General features: G+C 40.1%; 1 protein-coding gene across 2 annotated transcripts in view; it reads left to right on the forward strand.

Moving 5' to 3' along the window:
• The window catches only part of GTF2F2 (general transcription factor IIF subunit 2), a 132,359-nt gene that overhangs the window by 97,006 nt on the left and 20,169 nt on the right, over positions 1–15,184 (forward strand). For both annotated transcript variants that reach the window (XM_054014326.1, XM_054014316.1), the window contains one exon: positions 4,628–4,727. In XM_054014326.1, the coding sequence (XP_053870301.1) occupies positions 4,628–4,727 (100 nt within the window). The remainder of the gene's footprint in view (positions 1–4,627; positions 4,728–15,184) is intronic.

The following is a 15,184-nucleotide window of genomic DNA, read 5'->3' on the forward strand; positions in this document are numbered from 1 at the left end:
GAATTAGATGAGTATTTACTAAGTGTTATTAAATTGCTCATGTGGACAATCCTAAAGAGGAGACCATATCTCAGCATTTGCACGTAGTACACATTGTACAGTGCTACTGGGGATGTGTTATGGTCAGCAGCACAGGCACAGTGCCCTACTATTGCAGGGGTGCTGTGTGGTGATGTGAAGTGATGATGGGAACAAGAGGGAAATTTAAAATAATGAGAGAGAAAAGTAGAGACACTGAAATGGCCTTGAGGAGGTTGTTCTACTGGCCTAAAGGCAGAGCATCTGAATTCAAGCCTAAGCTACAGTCACAAAGCACAGAGTAGGCCCATTACTCAACGAAGGGGGAAAGACAATAACAGAAAATGTGGAAATGGCAAAGGTGCTTAATTTGTTTCAGTTTTCACCAAGAAGGTTGGTGGCAACTGGACGTCTAACATAGTGAATGAGGTATGATCACAGTGAAAATGAGGTAGGATCAGAGTCTAAAATAGGGAAAGAACAAGTCAAAAATTACTTAGACAAGTTAGATGTCTTAAAATCACCAGGGCCTGATGAAATGCATCCTGGAATACTCAAAGAGCAGACTGAGGTGATATCTGAGCCATTAGCAATCATCTTTGAAAAGTCGTGGAAGACTGGAGATATTCCAGAAGACTGGAAAAGGGCAAATATAGTGCCCATCTATAAAAAGGGAAATAAGGACAACCCAGGAATTACAGACCAGTCAGCTTAACTTCTGTACCTGGAAAGATAATGGAGCAAATAATTAAGCAATCAATTTGCAAAGACTTAGAAGATAATAAGGTGATAAATAACAGTCAGCATGGATTTGTCAAGAACAAAACGTGTCAAACCAACCTGAGAGCTTTCTTTGACAGGGTAACAAGCCTTGTGGATGGGGGGAAGCGGTAGATGTGGTATATCTTGACTTTAGTAAGGCTTTTGATACTGTCTCTCATGACCTTCTCATAAACAAACTAGGGAAATACAACCTAGATGGAGCTACCATAAGGTGGGTGCATAACTGGTTGGAAAACCATTCCCAGAGAGTAGTTATCAGTGGTTCACAGTCGTGCTGGAAGGGCATAACGAGTGGGGTCCTGCAGGGATCGGTTCTGGGTCCAGTTCTGTTCAATATCTTCATCAATGATTTAGATAATGGCATAGAGTACACTTATAAAGTTTGTGGATAATACCAAGGTGGGAGGGATTGCAAGTGCTTTGGAGGATAGGATGAAAATTCAAAATGATATGGACAAACTGGAGAAATGGTCTGACGTAAATAGGATGAAATTCAATAAGGACAAATGCTAAGTACTCCACTTAGGAAGGAACAGTCAGTTGCACACTTACAAAATGGGAAATGACTGCCTAGGAAGGAGTACTGCGGAAAAGGATCTGGGGGTCAGAGTGGATCACAAGCTAAATATGAGACAACAGTGTAACACTGTTGCAAAAAAAGCATACATCATTCTGGGATGGATTAGCAGGAGTATTGTAAGCAAAACATGAGAAGTAATTCTTCCGCTCTATTCCGTGCTGATTAGGCCTCAACTGGAGTATTGTGTCAAGTTCTGGGCACCATATTTCAGGAAAGCTTTGGACAAACTGGAGAAAGTCCAGAGAAGGGCAAGAAAAATAATTAAAGGTCTAGAAAACATGAGGTAAGAATAACAGGAGTACTTGTGGCACCTTAGAGACTAACACATTTATTAGAGCATAAGCTTTCGTGGACTACAGCCCACTTCTAACAAATTTATTAGAGCATCAGCTTTCGTGGACTACAGCCCACTTCTCAAAGAAGTGGGCTGTAGTCCACGAAAGCTGATGCTCTAATAAATTTGTTAGTCTCTAAGGTGCCACAAGTACACCTGTTCTTCTTCTTGCGGATACAGACTAACACGGCTGCTACTCTGAAACATGAGGTAAGAATGAAAAAATTGGGTTTGTTTAGTCTGGAGAACAGAAGACTGAGAGGAGACATGATAACCGTTTTCAAGTACATAAAAGGTTGTAACAAGGAGGAGGGAGAAAAAATGTTGCTCTTAACCTCTGAGGATAGGACAAGAAGCAATGGGCTTAAATTGCAGCAAGGCAGGTTTAGGTTGGACATTAGGAAAAACTTCCTAACTGTGAGGGTGGTTAAGGTCTGGAATAAATTGCCTAGGGAGGTTGTGGAATCTCCATCATAGGGGATTTTTAAGAGCAGGTTGGACCAACATCTGTCAGGGATGGTCTAAATAATAGTCCTGCCTTGAGTGCAGGGGACTGGAATTGATGACTTCTCGAGGTCCCTTCCAGTTCTATGATTCTATGATTTCCTGAGAAATGCGAATCTAGCACACTTTGCCTACTTTATCTCTAGAAACCGCTTTTGGCAAAGACAAGGAACAGCACTGAGAGGTTTTGTCAGGAACTGTCTCTTGTCCTCCTTTTCTAGGAGCGTTGCCTAAAAGAGGGGCCTTGGAGGAGACAAGTGAAGCAAGGGAAAAAATCAGGGAGGGGGAAGACTCAAAGACCTATATAGCCAAATGAGAGGGAAAGACTGAGGTGTAAAGAAAAGAGGTAAACACAGTGGGCCAAATTCTGCTCTGAATTACACTGTGTTTAACCTCACTCACTTAAGGGTTACATGAAACTGAGAACAGGGCAGAATTTGGGTCATGATGTCCATTGGGGTTGGGGAGAAGACACACAAATTTACTTTCACTGTTTTACCCTCCTCGTCCCTTCTGCAAAAATCAGTCTATTCACTTGAGAGTGCCCTGGTAACCAAATCAATAACGGGTAACAGTAACTGATTAGACCGGAAGACAAAAGAAACTTTTAAAATAGAAAAATGCTGCTTTCATTTGAAAGAACTGGAGCTGGGGGCAATGGGCAAGAATTAAATTAAACCCTGGGGGAAACTACTCTCAGACAGTTAGAAGAAAAATTGTCTAACGCTTATGTAGTGAAGGTGTTTAAACTATATTTTGTTCAGGGTTGGCTTTAATTAGGAATGTTGGCATACTTTACTCGGGTTTAGAGTACAAGGCAGATGTATTTTTAAGACACCCTGAAACTATTAAACAATAACATCTTTTCACAAATCCCAAAGGAAGTGGAATATATATCTCTAGAAGAAAATGAGACTTCTAAATTTGAAGGATGATTATTGAACCTCCAGCTGCTGTATATAGTAGATTCTTAACTTATTTTTTTCTGAAATTCTCTAAAATAAACAGATTGTTTCTGTCAATATAATTTATTTTTCTATTAGAGACAAAAAGAGGAGATTCTCCCATTGTCAATGTAAACTGGAAAAGTCTATGTTGGATTTAATCTTGTATATCTGACCCATTGGTTTTCAAATGTAAAATATAGTTTGAAAAGATACAAGTGCTTGGATAGGAACAAGAACTAAAGAGATGAGAGAACTTTGATGTTTTTAATCACATAATTTTTTATATTATCTGGTGGTTTATCAGGTGTTGTATTTTGTGTTGCCTTAGTGTCAATGTTTTTTCTTCAGTCCCAGACAGACTTCATTGTTCTCTTACTCTAATACAATACTTGGATCATGTATGATTAAAAATTGATATTTGTATCTGTAAAGTGTGCCTTTAGGGGAAAAATACTTCACGGGTTGGAAGGTTTCATTTTATTTAAGTGGTGACGTCAAGCAGACATTAATTTAAACTTTCTCTGGGGGCAAGTTATCCTATAACTTTCTAGTGCAGGGTTTCTTGCACCTTCCTTTGAAGCAGCTGTTTGTGTCAATGATACTGAACGAGACAGAGGGCTGGGTCTGACCTAGCACAACAATTCCTTTGTCCTTTTAGTGTGATGGAATTAGCAAAAATTGTGTAAATCTGAACCTTAGACTAGATATTCAAAAATTAATGTACAGTAACTTTGGACTAAGAGAGAGCTTTATGGTCACTTTTGTTGTATATCTTGCATGTTGACTGAACATACGTTGTTCCAAACTTGGATAACTTTATCCCTGCATTCATGCTTTTACAAGTGACTTGCAAAAAAAATTGTGCTCTTTATTGCTTCTTTATCATGCAAGATGAAGGTCTGAAAAGTCTCTTCTGCATGTTTTTATATTTATCTTTAAAATACTAGGGACACTAAGTCTATTCTTTCCTAGTTTTGGTGGAAGGCTCCTTGGAGGACTGCATAGCTGAAGTGAGTGTTTTCCACAGCCTTCCATTGAATGAACTATAGGTGTGGATTTGAATCTTTAAGAAAGAAAACTTTTTCTCTCAAGAGTTTATCATGCTTTTGAGTTAAATTGTGTGTTAATAAATCTGACCATCCCCACTTTCAATATCTTATGATGGCTTACTTCCAAGATTTCCTAATAGTCCATGGGGTTCTTGAGCAAAAATAGGATAGACAAGACCTGATTTAAAAAAGAAAAAGATTTATGATTAATTTCGGTGTTATGGTATATTTGCTGTATTGAAAAAAATTAATAATTATAAATAGTGAAAGAGGGAAGAGTGTACAAATACTACTTTTCTTTGCAATTCACCTTTGATTAGAGTTGGTCCATGCTTGTTGATTCTTAGAATAAATTCAGTAGTGGTGTGTGTATTGTGAAGTTTTTAATAATTATACTCTTTCTCTATTGAAGGCTACAGATAGAAGAATCTTCTAAACCTGTAAGACTATCACAGCAATTGGACAAAGCTGTAACAACCAATTATAAACCTGTGGCTAATCATCAGTATAATGTAAGTTACTTTAATCTTTTTCCCTGCTAAACTTAATCTCTAAAGTCTCTAAGGAATATAGTTGCTCTATGTAATGACTCCCCTATAGGTCCAAGCTTTCTGTGGCCTTTTTTCATATCAAAAGTCTTCACCTTTGAAAATCCCTTTTTTCTATGGTATAACGATTCTGCCTATGTTTTGTTTCCTGGATAACTTCCTTCTCTCTGGAGTCCAGCGCCAATCCAGTGGCTAAGAACTGCTGATTCTAATTCCTCTTTGTTGTATGGCAGAGGCATAGCAGAACTCTCCTTCCTGTTTTTCCTTCCACAACCTCTTTCTGATGTTTTTATTACCTCTCATCTTTAGTCATGTCTGAAATTCAATTTCATGGCCACAAGGGTAGAGACACTATACCATGAGATTGTACATTCCACTTTTGGGTCATGCATAATAACAATAATGTATTCTGCAGATGTAAAAGGCTAAGGAAGTATCTTTAACTTCTAAGCCTTTGCAGCAAGTTTCCTGAATGACGGGAAACAATTGGTAAATCTTTGCATCATTATTCCTTCATAGTACATATTTTCTGTTTCAATTACTCTAATAATATTACATCCACATTGCAGGTCAGTGTCATCTGGTATGAATAGAAGCTATAATGTCCTCCTTCTTAAAAGATCCTTTTTGTGTAATTTGTATGTATGCATCTATAATAAGCAACTTAGATGTATGCAAGGAACATTGTTAAAATCAAATTACACCGAGAATTAGTCACTGTATGAGTCATTTGCTCTTTTGTACTTCTGGTTAAGATTTTATTTACATAAAACAAATGACAACATTTATGGTACACAACCATTATTTTAGAATACAATCCAATTTAAGACCTGGTCTACACTTAAAATTTAGATTGATGTAGCCACATCTCTCTGGGTAGGAAAAACTCACTTCCCTTTGTGGCATAGCTATGCCAACCTAACCCCTGGTATAGATGCAGCTAGGTCAATGGAATAATACGTCTATCAACCTATCTACTGCCACTCAGGGAGGTGAACTACCTACAATGATGGAAAATCCCCTTCTGTCACTATAGGCTGCGTCTACACTACAGGGTTAGTGCAGCATAGCTATGGTGCTGTAGCTATGCCACTGTAGTCCCCATAGTGTAAACAACTTATTCTAACAGGTCACAAAAGAATCATTCCTTTCTCAGAGCACACTGCTTTTGTAGTAGCTATAGTCTAAGGACTGATCTACGCACAGATTTCATACCAGTATTCCAGTTAGGAATGTGACTTTTTACCAAAATATCAGAGGGGTAGCCGTGTTAGTCTGAATCTGTAAAAAAGTGAAGAAGTGAGGTTCTTACCCATGAAAACTTATGCTCCCAATACTTCTGTTAGTCTTAAAGGTGCCACAGGACCCTCTTACTTTTTACCAAAATAGTTATACTGGTAAACTTTTTAGTGTAGATGCAGTTATACCAGCATTCATGTGCCTTATCCTGGTATAATTTATTCCTCTTCCAATACTGAAATAAGCAACAACAGTAAACTTCTGTCTCACCACACTGGCTAACAAGGAATCAGATAAACGGTTTCCTTAAATATTCCAGTCCTTGTATCACCACCCAAAATACTGGATTTAAAGATGAGTGGTTCTTTACAACCAGTCTCATCAAATAAAAGGTTCTTCTGATCCCAAAGGACCAGCCACACACCCAGGTCAATATACAACTCAGATCTTACCCAAAAATCACACTGATGCCAATCCTTTAGTATCTAAAATCTAAAGGTTTATTTATAAGAAGAAAGAAAGGTGAAAGTTAAAATTGGTTAAAGGAATCAAATACATACAATAATTGCAAAGTTCTGGTTCAGGCTTGTAGCAGCAATGGAATAAACTGCTGGCTTGTTAAGTCTCTGGTTGCTTCCAAATCATTGGAAGGACCTCAGTCCCTTGGTTAGAATGCTCCCAATAGTATAAGTGCATAGTCCAGAGGTTTGAGCATGAAAGAGGCTGGACCAGGAAAGAGGCAAAGTGGAGGGCTTTTCAAGGCCTTCTATAGTTTCTGCCATGTGGAAGGAAACCAATTGTTTCAAACAAAGCCCTCAGCACAGCTAATGGAAAATTACAGGTAAAAGATGGGAGTTTGGAATCACATGGGTAAGTCACATGTCCATGCCTGATTTCGCTTAGTCATAGCAGGAAGCCATTACCTATACTTCAGATGGAACGTTCACAGGAAAGTCCATTCAGTTTAGATGGTCATCTCCCATGGTCCATTGTGAGTTAAGTGTCCTTTTGATGGGCCACTCAGTTTGAATAGTCCCTCCAAGATGCGCTGGCTAACTACCTTGGGGCGTTATCCCAGAAGCAAACATTTGAAATACAGGTATAGCGCCAGTACTCATAACTTGAAATACAAAAATGATACATGTATACAAATAGTATAATTATATTCAGCAAATCATAACCTTTCCATAGACATCTTACATGCCACATTTCGTACAAGATTTGTTGCAAATATATAACAGTGGTTGCAGCAATGATCTATATGGTCCTATTTTAATCAGAGAACATCACACCATATTAGGGGGTTATACTACTTTGACTATACCACTGTAGTTAAAGCGGTATAACTTTTGTGTGTAGACAAGCCCTAAAGTTTTAGTCTAGTTATAGACTACAGTCATGATGCCATTGATACTACAACTTTTAACAGTCTTGTAACACAGTTGTCCCCCCAGCCTGTTACTAGATCTCCTAGGGTACGTCTACACGGCAAAGAGAAACCCATGGCTGGCCCGTGCCAGCTGACTTGGGGTCATGGGGCTTGGGCTGAGGTGCTGTTTCATTACTATGTAGACTTCTGGGCCCGGGCTGGAGCATGGGTGCCATGTGAACCACTAGCTGGGGGCGGCTAGCCCCCAGACTCCCGCCCCTTCCACCCAAGGTCCAGCCCCTTCCGTGCCCTCGGAACCCAGATCCTCCCCACCATGGCTGCCGGTCCCTGTCCCATGCTGGCTAGTGCCCGCAGCCTCCCCCAGCCTCGGAGCGCCAGGAGGGATAGCACACAGCAGCGCCGCTGCAGCCTCCCCAGCGTGCCAGGAGGGAGAGCACGCGGCACTGGTGCAACCCTGGGAAGTGGGGCCCTGGGGCTGCAGTGTGGGCGGGGCCATGCCTGGCTGTTTGGGGAGGCAGAGCCTCCCCAGCCTCCCCTACCCACCGCCCTCCCACCTCCAGCCCAAGTCCAGACATCTACCCAGCAATGAAACAGCACTGTAGCCCAAGCCCCATGAGCCCAACTTGGCTTGCCCATGTCTAGTTGCTGTGTAGATGTACCCCTAATGAGAATGTGGTTGTAATATGGGAGTACCCAAATTGTAACATTGTTAGCAGTTTGTACAGCTGGTCATGTTGATATAAACATCCAGAAGACATACGGTATGTATCCAGTATGGTTAGTTGTAGAACTTCTGATGGAAAAAGCCTATTAAAATAGATCACTTGCATCATATCGTCCCTCCTTCATTCCCCACCAAATGCCAGTGCAGGACTGTTTTCTACAGTGACTTCTCCAGTCCGTTGAATCTAGATTTAGATGTCCCAAATGGTGAGTCTTCTCCCATTTCTCTTTAAAGATCATTCCACAATCTTTTAAGATCTCTCAATTAAATTTTTCCTGGCTTTTTCAGGCTGAAATTATTTTGTTAAGCTCATCCCATATTCTCAGTTATACCATACTGCTCTAATAAGGACAGCAGTTACCAGGGGACAGGAAAGAAAAGGAAAAATATGAAGTAATGTGGGAAGTGGAAAGAAGGGCAATCATCTATCATGGAAGAGGGAGACTCCCAGGAAGGGCAAAAATGAAAGGAACAGGACAAATGAAAGGGGTGGAGCTACTGACGGGAAGGTGCATAGTAAGTGGGACGTGAGTATAACTCCACCTCTTCGCCCTCTCCTGCCCCATGATGGGAGGTACAAAAGGGAAGGGTCAGAAGAAGAACTGGAGGTGTACCAGGGGAGTGATATCTGCAATCTCTTTTCTTCATATTTTTTTAATGACATCCCTCATCCATCAGTATGAGAATGGAAGGGGAGAGATTCTTTCTTTCCCAAAATGAAATTAAATCCTGCCTTCTCACTAGAATATTATAATTGTAATGTTGTTGTAACTGGTAATTGTAACTTAGAGTTTTAGTTCTTTGGGGAAGGGAATTTCTCCTTATATATTTATAAATGCATGCCTGTAGTGTTCTAACAATGTTCTCACGGCTATGAAACTTCTGTTGCTTTACCGTCTTTTATCATATGCTAACAAAGCTCTCTAGGCTCCACTAACTGTGTCTACATCACTTTCAGTTTGTTTGTTTTAACAATGCAAATAAACAGAATAATATCTGTTAGGTGATAATGCAGTCAATAAGACTACACCTCTGAGTTAATTTTTTAAAAAGTTATTACTTTAATGTGCAGTGCAAAATAATTAACTTTACCTAATCATCTTCAACCATTTGTACCACAACAAGAGTGATAAACACCTAATATATGGAGGATCGTATTATCAAATCATGGTCATATAGTATTTATTTTCAATTTCCCAAGTCTCTTGAAGTCTTAAATTGAATCTTGCAGATATTGCTGTGTATGGAGCTCACCGTGGCCTTGTTACCCTGTTTCCCCGAAAATAAGACATCCTCCGAAAATAAGGCCTACTTACAGTTTTGCCTCTCGTTGTAATATAAGGCATCCCCCCGATAATAAGACCTCCCCGATAACAAGGCATCCACCGATAATAAGGCATTTTTCATTTCTGAAAAATAAGACATCCCCTGAAAATAAGACCTAGCGCATCTTTGGGAGCAAAAATTAATATAAGACACTGTCTTATTTTCGGGGAAACAGGGTAGCAGTAAGACTTGTGTTGTTTGTCAGATGCTTTTGCAGCAATATTGGTCAATAAGTCAAGCCTGAAATCTGACTGACTTTAAGATCAATATTATTTTGCGAGGCCTGAGCCCTAAGAGTGAGATTGTAGCATGTAACTTATTGCTTGCAGTGATGGGGTCCCGAGACATTTGTTTCCCTCATAGAAACAGAATGAAAAGCTCTTGGTTTGGGGCTTAATTTTGTTCAGCCCTTAGAAACTATGATGATGGGCACTATATTAAAAACATAGAAAGGGCATTTCAGAGGCATTGTCTCTGATGTTGTAGCATGGTCCGTGGCGGTCCTAGATACATCCTTTCAAAAGGTGCTGCATGCTCTTCCCGCAACAAGAGCCCAATTCGCTCTTATCCCCTCGGGAAAATGTCTTATCCCTTTTCCCCTCTAAATATGCACCCATACAGGGCTAATCACCATCTAGCTGTAAACATCTTGATGTTGGTTTAATAAATATCACCACTTCCTTGTTGAGAAATTTTCTGAAGTACTCACTATTTATATAAGCTTCAGACAATATTTTAGGGATTTGTGCTCCATTTAGGTGGTTCTGCAGACTAGCAGACCACATTAATTTCAAGCGCTTATAAACAAAAGTGGGAAAACAGCACTTTACAATACAAAATATAGTGGTAGGGAGTTAAATTGTATGTAGAGAACATTAGCAGGAAACAGTGTTTTTTCTTTAAAGGGTGTTCATCCATATTATTACCAGTCCCAGACACCTGTCCCACATACGTATTCATCCCCTGGCCTTCAGATACTGAAGAACTTCCAGTCAAGACCGTTGCTTCCCCTTGTACTGCCATCACTCCCCATTTCCAGCATCCATCACTGTTTACCACTCTCTTCCCTCACCTGTCAGTTCCTTTCCTTTAGTAGCTTCTCTCTCCTCTTTCAAATCAGCTGCAAGCCCTGCCTGTCACTAGCCTCTCTTTCCCTGTGACTGCTCCTATTTGTTGCTGCTGTCTCCCGTGGAGACCTCTTTTCTGTCCGTTGTTGGCATGGACCTTGCTTACCCAGTCCGACCCTATAACCTTCCCAGTCTCTCTGCACAAAGCCTACCACTTCCGTTTCTCTGCTTATGCATGTCCACAGAACTCCTCCAGGTTGACTCAACCTGATTCATTTTGGCTGCATTTACATTGAGGATGTCTGAAACTCTCCCACCTGTGATATAGTATTGGTATAACTCCACTGTGCTAACAGTGAGAGTACTAAGTATAGGCTGATCTCATAGATTTTTACCACCATGCTATGTAACCCTGTTCACAACATGGCTAGACTACATGATTGAAACATCAGAAGTTGCAAGTACCATGTCTTACACTGATGCTCCTACTGTTGCTGAAAGAGTAGAACAATTTTCAGAAAAAGCTTAGGGTGTAGACAAGACCTTACTTCAACACTCAGCGTGAAATCTCTTCAGCAAATGCACATTTGGTTGTACTTCAGAATACTGGGCAGACCAAGAAAGCCATTTTGAGTTGGACTGTGAATTTCATTGTTAAATTAATTGCGTTTATTTGTTCACTAGAGTAGTGTCTTTGCAGGCTGAAATGATAATTGTAGGGGTGCTTCACTGACTACAGAATAGTTCTTTATTTTAAGAAAAGGAGTTTTGAAAATAATACAGAACCTTTTTAAAGCTTCTTTCAAATTTTTTTTTGGAGAAAACTTTTTACTTTCACCTATCACGTCTTTTTCATCGTCTTTGTATTAACCATCTGCTAAAGAAATATAATACGTGTCTGTATTAATGACGCCTTCAAATAGGGTATCTTGGCAACCTTCCAGTAAGACTAGCGACACACTGTGAAGGTAAACAAAGAAAAATTGATCTTGTGTAAAGAATTGCAGGGGATAAAACAGCAACTTCAGTGCTTACCAATCCATCCCAAAACTACACCACTATGATATCCAAATATATTTTAATATTTTAGCTTTTTAAATTTAAGAAAATATTAATTTAGTTTATATAGTGTATATGTATATCAAGTTACACACACAAACTGTTTTGGTTCTCTTGCACGACGTATCTTGTTACAAAAGATGGATAAAGTTAAAGTGAGGCATTGTAACTTTATATAAACTGTCATGTCAGTCCTCACAACTGTGGAGAGAATGCTACAGCAATACCATTTAAAAAAAGAAAATAGCAGTATTCACACTGCTTTTGGTGCTCCTACACTGCAGTGGGAGCTGTTGCTGAAGTTTTAAGCTAATTTTGAGCATCGCTAATTAACATGACTGAGATACCGATTGAAAATAACTGAATGTTTCCAACAAAATAATGAAGTTTTAACAATACAAGACCTCACCCCTAGAGTGCTCAGCTATGTAATCTTTGCTAAGAAGTGAGGAGTGATAATCACTTTTGTATGTGAATTGTTGTATGATTAATGACTTATGAATTCTAGAGTACTCAAGCTGCATTTTTATAGAGAGCACTCCTCTGTGGCTTAGATAATCAAGAAAATGCAAAATGAAAGCTCCCAATGGGAAGAAATTAATTAGCCTATAAAATTGCAAGATAGCAGAGAAACAGAAATGTTGTCCATTGCCAGTTAGCAGATAATAAACTAGTAGTATTTCAGCTCAGTTAAAAAACAAAATGCATACTGTTCCATAACATTTTCTTGGGGGAAAAAATTAGATATTGCAGTATTTGAGAACCTTTGATAAAATAGTCCCATAAAAGGCTAACAGCAGTGGGGATTGTTTTGAGGATCTCCTCATAATAATGTGGTGCAAGATCACTTGCTTTCCTCCTCTGTCTAGAAAGTGTCCATTTTACAGAGTAAGCATTTTTGCTTGACTGCATTAAATTTTAACTGGTTATTTCTCCAAGTGAAGATAATCAGTCTCTAAACAAGTTTTCTCTAAATCTCACTTGTTCAGGTACAAGGATGCTGCAGAATTGTTGAGCATCTTCATAGGTTGTCTTGAGATTGCCATTAGCTTTTCCAATTATGTTCTGTCTTCCGCAGAATGAACAGCAGGAGGATTTAGCTCATATTTTTGCTTCAAAAAATCCCTTAGACTGTTTTTTTCTCTCACTTTAGTTTGACCTTCCACCACAGGGTGTCGTTTGGTTTGGTTCTGAGTGATTGATAGGAACAGAAAATTCCTAAAAGGATTAGAGGAAATCAAATCAGTGGTACTCTTCTGGAAAAATCATGCAACCTGCAGTGATAGGCTCCCTCCACTTTTCATGCCCAAATTCTCAACATTATGTTTTTGGGTTATTGAAGTCACCAGACTCAAGAGCAGGCAAAGGATAATGGACTTTTGCCACTGAAGAGACATCAGATTATCATAGAATCATAGAACTGGAAGGGACCTTGAGAGGTCTAGTCCAGTCCCCTGCACGCAAGGCAGGACTAAGTATTATCTAGACCATCCCTGACAGGTCTTTGTCCAACCTGCTGTTAAAAATCCCCAATGATGGAGATTCCACAACCTCCCTAGGCGATTTATTCCAGTGCTTAACCCTGACAGTTAGGAAGATTTTCCTAATGTCCAACCTAAACCTGCCTTTATGCAATTTAAGCTCAATGCTTCTTATCCTATCCTCAGAGGTTAAGAAGAACAATTTTTCTCCCTCCTCCTTGTAACAACCTTTTATGTACTTGAAAACTGTTATCATGTCCCCTCTGTCTTCTCTTCTCCAGACTAAACAAACCTCATAGATCATATTTTCTAGACCTTCAATCATTTTTGTTGCTCTTCTCTGGACTTTTTCCAGTTTCTCCACATCTTTCCTGAAATATGGCACCCAGAACTGGACACAATACTCTAGTTGAGACCTAATCAGCGCAGAGTAGAGCGGAAGAATTAGTTCTCATGTCTTGCTTACAGTACTCCTGCTAATACATCCCAGAATGATGTTTCCTTTTTTTGCAACAGCGTTACACTGTTGACTCATACTTAGCTTGTGGATCCACTATGACCCCCAGATCCCTTTCCGTAGTACTCCTTCCTAAGCAGTTATTTCCCATTTTGTACGTGTGTAACTGATTGTTCCTTCCGAAGTGGAGTACTTTGCATTTGTCCGTATTGAATTTCATCCTATTTACTTCAGACCATTTCTCCAGTTCGTCCAGATCATTTTCAATTTTAATGCTATCCTCCAAAGCACTTGCAACTCTTCCCAGCTTGGTATCGTCCGCAAACTTTATAAGTGTACTCTCTATGCCATTATCTAAATCAGGGATCGGCAGCCTTTGGCACGTGGCCCACCAGGGTAAGCACCCTGGCTGGCCAGGCCGATTTGTTTACCTGCCGCGTCTGTAGGTTCGGCCGATCGCGGCTCCCACTGGCCGTGGTTCGCCACCTCAGGCCAATGGGGGCGGCGGGAAGTGGCAGCCAGCACATCCCGCAGCCCCCATTGGCCTAGGACAGCAAACCGGGGCCAGTGGGAGCCGTGATCGGCCGAACCTGTGGGCGCGGCAGGTAAACAAATCGGCCTGGCCAGCCAGGGTGCTTACCCTGGTGGGCCACGTGCCAAAGGTTGCCGATCCCTGATCTAAATCATTGATGAAGATATTGAATAGAACCGGACCCAGATCACTGCAGGACCCCACTTGTTATGCCCTTCCAGCATGACTGTGAACCACTGATAACTACTCTCTGGGAATGATTTTCCAACCAGTTATGCACCCACCTTATGGTAGCTCCATCTAAGTTGTATTTCCCTAGTTTGTTTATGAGAAGGTCATGCGAGACAGTATCAAAAGCCTTACTAAAGTCAAGATATATCACATCTACCGCTTCCCCCCATCCACAAGACTTGTTACCCTGTCAAAGAAAGCTCTCAGGTTGGTTTGACACATTTTGTTCTTGACAAATCCATGCTGACTGTTATTTATCACCTTATTATCTTCTAGGTATTTGCAAATTGATTGCTTAATTATTTGCTCCATTATCTTTCCAGATGCAGAAGTTAAGCTGACAGGTCTGTAATTCCCCGTGTTGTCCTTATTTCCCTTTTTATAGATGGGCACTATATTTGCCCTTTTCCAGTCTTCTGGAATGTCTCCAGTCTTCCAAAACTTTTCAAAGATGATTGCTAATGGCTCAGATATCACCTCAGTCAGCTCCTTGAGTATTCCAGGATGCATTTCATCAGGCCCTGGTGATTTTAAGACATCTAACTTGTCTAAGTAATTTTTGACTTGTTCTTTCCCTATTTTAGATTCTGATCCTACCTCATTTTCACTTGTATTCACTATGTTAGACGTCCAATCGCCACCAACTTTCTTGGTGAAAACCAAAAAAAAAAGTCATTAAGCACCTTTGCCATTTCCACATTTTCTGTTATTGTCTTTCCCCTCATTGAGTAACGGGCCTACTCTGTCCTTGGTCTTCCTCTTGCTTCTAATGTATTTGTAAAATGTTTTCTTGTTACCCTTTATGTCCCTAGCTAGTTGATCTCATTTTGTGCCTTGGACTTTCTAATTTTGTTCCTACATACTTGTGGTGTTTGTTTATATTCATCCTTTGTAATTTGACCAAGTTTCCACTTT

Source organism: Malaclemys terrapin, chromosome 1 (assembly GCF_027887155.1).
Source record: "Malaclemys terrapin pileata isolate rMalTer1 chromosome 1, rMalTer1.hap1, whole genome shotgun sequence".
In the NCBI taxonomy this organism is placed as follows: domain Eukaryota; kingdom Metazoa; phylum Chordata; order Testudines; family Emydidae; genus Malaclemys; species Malaclemys terrapin.